The sequence below is a fragment of the Mobula hypostoma genome, chromosome 8 (assembly GCF_963921235.1).
Source record: "Mobula hypostoma chromosome 8, sMobHyp1.1, whole genome shotgun sequence".
NCBI classification, from domain to species: Eukaryota; Metazoa; Chordata; class Chondrichthyes; order Myliobatiformes; family Myliobatidae; genus Mobula; species Mobula hypostoma.
In genome coordinates this window covers 102,924,443-102,930,319 of record NC_086104.1, presented here as the reverse complement: position 1 = coordinate 102,930,319, position 5,877 = coordinate 102,924,443, and the positions used below count along the sequence as shown (strand labels likewise).

Here is a 5,877-nt window from a genome sequence, read left to right as displayed (position 1 = left end):
TACAGGTCACACTTGTCAGAAGAGGTCTCAATTATCCAGAAATCTGAATCCCTGCCTCCTGCCCCAATTCTTCCGCCACACATTTATCTGTCACCTCATTCTATTTCTATCCTCACTGTCACGTGACACAGGCAGCAATCCCGAAATGACTACCCATGAGGTCCAGCTTCTCAACTTGCCTCCTAACTCCCTGTATTCTGTTTTCAGGACCTCCTTCCTTTTTCTACCTTGGTCGTTGGTACCGATATGTCCCACAAGTTCTGGCTGCTCACTCTCCCTTTTCAGGATATTGTGGATGTGTTCAGAAACATTGTGGATCCTGGCACCTGGGAGGCAGTCTGCCATCCGTGTTTCTTTTTTGCATCCAAAGAATCACCTATCTGTCTCACCAACTATAGAGTCCCCTATTACCGCTGCCATCCTTTTCAGTTTCCTACTCTTCTGAGCCACAGGGCCAGACTCTGTGCCAAAGGCTGTTGCTTCCCCCGGGTAGGCCCCAACCCCCAACAGTACTCAAAATGGAGTACTTATTGTGAGGGGGACGGCCACAGGGGTGTTCTCCACTATCTGATGTTCTCCCTTCCATCTCTTGACAGTCATCCATTTATCTGTCTCCTGTAACCTTGGGGCGACTACCTCCCTGTAGCTCCAGTCTATCACCTCCTCACTTTCCCTAACAAGCCGAAGGTCATCGAGCTGCAGCTCCAGTTCCCTAACACGGACTCCAAGGAGCTGCATCTCAATGCACCTGGTGCAGAAGTGGCCATCAGGGAGGCTGGAAGTCTCCCGGACATCCCATATCTGACACCCAGAACAGAACACTGACCCTACAGACATACTCTGCAGTCATAGCCAGGAGAACCCGAATGTGTGTATGTAGCCATGATCTGACCTGATAATTTGCCATCAAGTTGATAACAATGAGATGCCATCCATTGGCTGTCATTTTGGAAGGGATTCATGAAGTCATCGTACATGCAGATACACCAGCAAATTCACACTGGGGAGAGAACATTCACCTGCTCTCTGTGTGGGAAGGGATTCATTCAATCATCTGATACACAGAAGCACCAGAGAGTCTGCATTGCAGAGAGGACATTTATCTATTCCAAGTATGGGAAGGGACTTATTCAGTTATTGGAAACACAGAGACATCAGCCAATTCACACAGGGCAATAGCCATACACCTGTTTTGAGCATGGGAAGAGATTCAGTTAACCTGCCTTGTCATGCTCCGGACAGTTCATAATAACTAAAGTCCTGAGAAAGCAAAGAGACTTACTTGGTCATCCTACTGCTGAAACACCAGCAACTGCACATCAAGGAGAAAGTTCAAATAAGCTGTATGTTAAATTTTTAACCATCCTGCTGACTGAATCCAGTTGAAAGTTCACAAGAGATGGGTAATATCAGATTCTGTAGATTTTGCGGCTGTTCATCACATCCAGGATGGACCCCTGATCACTGAGCATTGGAGAGGTTTGTTCTGCTGTTGCTGGCCTTAAGTTAGACTGGTGTTTAATGTTGTGGATCTGTGACAAATAAATCTGTTCTATTTCAAATCCTGTGTCTCAGGTGCTTCCTGTCTCTGTCACACACCCAATGTACAGTAGAGGCCACCCAGTCCAACTGGTTCCTGCCCGTGTTTCTGTTCCACATCAGTCCTTTTAAATCCATCCCTGCTATTCATCTCTTGCTCTCCCTGTGGTGACAGTTTGCAACTGGTCCCCACTGTGGGTGAAGAAGTTTTGCTTGAACTTTCTGCATGACTTTCTGCAGGTTGATTAAGACGATGAGCTCACTGTGGTTTTATCCCAGACATTCCTGGTTCCTCAGGGCTCTGGGCCCAAGAAGAATGTCATGCGTGGTTAAACTCCTTCCCTGCTCACTTTAACGTTGTGGGTCATTTTCACTGATTTCAAAGGCTGTCCCTCACATAGCTCAACAGTTGCAATACACCACTCTCCTCTAAAGGGTAACGGAGGAACAGTGTTGATGGAGTAGGGTCAAAACCCAAAGGGGAGCCAGCACAAGTCAGGGCTTTGGGGATCCAGAAAGTGGCAGGGTCTAGAGTTCCCAGGGAGGAGAGAAATCAGACCGGGAGGATGTGGCAACAAATGAAAGATTAGCAATATATGTAAAGTTGATTGCTTATTCTTCTGCTTAGATGCTGCCTGACCTGCTGAGTCCCTCCAGCACTTTGTGTGTACAGTATTGCTCTGTATTTCCAGCATCTGCAGAATCTCTTCTGTTTTTAAGTGAGTTAGACTTTGATATTTGACACACGGAATGCCTATTGATATTAAGTATATTATTTGTGGGAGCTTGCTGCGATAGTTAGCTGCTGAGTTTCTATATAAAATCATTAAATATCTTTTAGACTTGCAGACACTTTCAATGGCACCGCGCCCACACAAAGGAGTCCGCGCTTCAGAATTAGCCGCCAGAGACCCACTATCGAATGCGCAGGCGTAAAGGCCGCAGACTGTGCGCGGAAATCGCGCATGCGCCCAGTGGACAAAAGACTGCGGACCGACGGCAGGTGAGGATCGGTGCTCCGAGTGGGGCGGGGGCATGAGCACCCCGACTGCAGGGCAATTGCTGTGAGTTCCTGATATTCAGTGGCCCCGCAAACCGGGATTTGTCCCTGTGATTTCAATCTCTCTCAACCCCATGATTCAGACCAAGCCCCTGGAGGGAGTTTCCCGCTGGTGAGTGAAGGCGCTGGCGCCATTTTGAGGGGCATGTGCCTCCCCCTCCCGGGACGGTAACGGATAGACAGGTCTCTGGGTCGTGAGGGTTTCTGGGTAGAGGGGCAGCCGTGCAGACACTGCCTCAGCTCACCGGGCACGTTTGGAAGCTCAGGTGGAGGAAATGAGAGCGGATGGATCTCTCAGACCCTGTTGAGCTCCAGCTATCAAACTCCAATGAATAGGAACTCGGAACTCAGAACTCAAATATTATAATGAGTTAATCTTGGATGAAGAGTCTTCCAGTGAATGGAAATGTCAATCAGTGCTGCATGAAAAAACACACACACACACAGCAGAATCCTTCCATGGGCTTTAGTTCTTGAGGAAATCACTTTTGTTCAACCTCTTCCTGTACTGGCCCCTTCTACCTGTAAGATGATGTTTTGTAGCACTCTCTCTGGGTGCATAATGATATCAAAAACCTTTGTCCTGCGTAACAAGTGATCTGTAGATTTCACATCACAAAAGTGCCACATTCCAATGAGAAAGAACTACTGCCCCCCTTCCCTTCATATCTATTGGCATTGCCATGGATGAGTTCACCACTATCAATCACTGGGGGTGGGGAGGTGTGTCAGAGTAATTAGGAAATCTGTAAGAGCAGTCATGTAATATTGTGTGCACTTTGTAGCACTGTGGGATATGACTGGAACTTGAAATAATACTGATGGAGAGAGACAAACTGAGCCAAGTCGCAGATTGAAGTCAGGCAGAAATCATCCATTCTGATACAGACAGGAGAACAGTCAGAGACTTTGATGTCAGTCCATATGCCTGATCTGTGCCCAACTGGAAGATGAGGAATTGTTCCTCCAACTTGTGTTGAACCTCACCGTAACAGTGTGATGTCAGAGCTCACCACAGAGACTAAAATTATCTCATCTGAAATGTTGTCCTTCACTCATTCATGTCTTTTGTAAATCTTTTTACAGGTTAGAAATGGCAAAGAATTTGTGTAGGGGAATCTCAAACACAACAACGGAATTTACTCACTCAGCCGACCCACGGTCACACCAGTGAGTTCACAGTGCGGAGAGAGGCCATTCACCTGCTGCGTGTGTGGGAGGGCTCTGTTCAGCCTGAAGATACATCAGCAAGATCACACGATAGAGGATTCACCTGCCCTGACCGTGGGAAGTGATTCATTCTGTATTCCAAGCTGAAGATATATCAGAAAATTCTCACCAGTGAGAAGCTATTCACCTGTTAATGTCTGGGAAGAAACTACCTCACTCAGCTCACCGGCAGAAAATCCAGGGAAGAGAGACCATTCACCTGCTCTGTATGTGGAAGAGCTGTCCTCAGTTATCTGATCTGTGATACTCAAGTGATTTCACACTGGGGAGATGCCATTCAGCTGTTCAGACTGTGGGAAGGGATTCACTCGGTCATCTGACCTATTGGCACACCAGTCATTTCACACTGGGGAGAAACCATTCACCTGTTCAGACTGTGGAATGGGATTTTCTCGATCATCTAAACTGAAGGTACACCAGCGAGTTCACACTGGGGAGAGGCCATTCACTTGCTCAGACTGTGGGAAGGGATTCACTGTTTCATCCAGCCTGCAGACACACCAGTTAGTTCACACTGGGGAGAGGCCATTCACCTGCTCAGATTGTGGGATAGGATTCACTCGGTCATCTGATCTTTTGGCACACCAGTCAGTTCATACTGGGGAGAAACCGTTCACCTGCTCAGACTGTGGGAAGCGGTTCACTCGGTCATTTCATCTGAAGCTACACCGGCGTGTTCACACAGGAGAGAGACCATTCATCTGCTCAGATTGTGGAAAGGGATTCACTCGGCCGTCCTACCTGCAGACACACCAGCGAGTTCATACTGGGGAGAGACCGTTCACCTGCTCAGACTGTGGGAAGGGATTCACTCGGTCATCTTACCTACTGGCACACCAGCAAGTTCACACTGGGGACAGGCCGTTCATCTGCTCAGAATGTGGGAAGGGATTCATTCAGTTATCCAATCTACAGAGACACCAGCAAGTTCACACTGGGGAGAGGCCGTTCATCTGCTCAGACTGTGGGAAGGGATTTACTCAGTCATTTGAACTGAAGGTGCATCAGCGAGTTCACACAGGAGAGATGTTGTTCATCTGCTCTGAATGTGGGAAGGGATTCACACGACCATCCCACCTACACACACACCAGCGAATTCACACTGGGGAGAAACCATTCACCTGTTCAGATTGTGGAAAAGGATTTACTCACTCATCTCACTTGAAGCTACACCATCGAGTTCACAGTGGAGAGAGGCCATTCACTTGCTCTGAATGTGGTAAGGGGTTCTCTCAGTCATCCAGTCTACAGAGACACCAGTCAGTTCACACTGGGGAGAAACCATTCACCTGCTCAGATTGTGGGAAGGGATTTCCTCAGTCATTTCAACTGAAGCTACACGAGCGAGTTCACACTGGAGATAGGCCATTCACCTGCGCTGAATGTGGGAAGGGATTCACTCAGTCATCCAGTCTACAGACACACCAGCGAATTCACACTGGGGAGAAACCGTTCGCCTGCTCAGACTGCGGGAAGGGATTTGCTCAGTCATCTCAACTGAAGATACACCAGCGAGTTCACACTGGGGAGAGGCCATACATCTGCTCTGTATGTGGGAAGCGATTCACTCAGTCATCCAGCCTACATACACACCATCGAGTTCACACTGGGGAGAGACCGTTCATCTGCTCTGAATGTGGGAAGGGATTCATTCAGTTATCGAACCTTGTGACACACTACCGAGTTCACACTGGGGAGAAAGTTGCAATAAGCTGCATGCTGGATATTTAACCATCACAGTTGCTGAGTCCAGAGGCAAGTTCAAGAATGACTGATGGTATGGAACTCCAATTATTGCTGCTGCTCTTTACACCCGGTTCTGCACCCCACCCTGGTCACTGGATGGGGGAGGAGTTTCTTCTGCTAATACTCAACTTTAAGGGGACTGGAGTTTAATATTCTGGCTCTATGACAAATAAAGCAGTTCTATTTTAAACTCTGTCTCAGTATACGATAGGGAGTCAACTCAGCCCAGCTGGTCACAGGTTCATTCAAAAGTACAGCACAGAAACAGGCCCTTCAGTCCGTCTGGTCCGTGCTGAACCATT

At 48.0% G+C, this 5,877-nt stretch overlaps 1 protein-coding gene across 3 annotated transcripts; it reads left to right on the top strand.

The window, feature by feature from the left end:
• Positions 1 to 2,501: 2,501 nt before the first annotated feature.
• Positions 2,502 to 5,877, top strand: LOC134350797 (zinc finger protein 229-like). Of its 3 annotated transcripts, none has more exons than XM_063056495.1 (2): positions 2,502 to 2,542; positions 3,686 to 5,877. In XM_063056495.1, the coding sequence occupies exon 2, from the start codon at positions 4,100 to 4,102 to the stop codon at positions 5,558 to 5,560; it is 1,461 nt and encodes a 486-aa protein (XP_062912565.1). In that variant the 5' UTR covers positions 2,502 to 2,542; positions 3,686 to 4,099; the 3' UTR covers positions 5,561 to 5,877. The 3 variants fall into 3 exon arrangements, with proteins under 3 accessions (XP_062912565.1, XP_062912564.1, XP_062912566.1); XM_063056494.1 differs by having other exon boundaries at positions 2,516 to 2,711; XM_063056496.1 differs by lacking the exon at positions 2,502 to 2,542 and adding an exon at positions 2,559 to 2,603.

Bases quoted from the DNA above. Each gene is read 5' to 3' on its own strand.
- LOC134350797 (XM_063056495.1), top strand. From the start codon at position 4,100: ATGCCATTCAGCTGTTCAGACTGTGGGAAGGGATTCACTCGGTCATCT.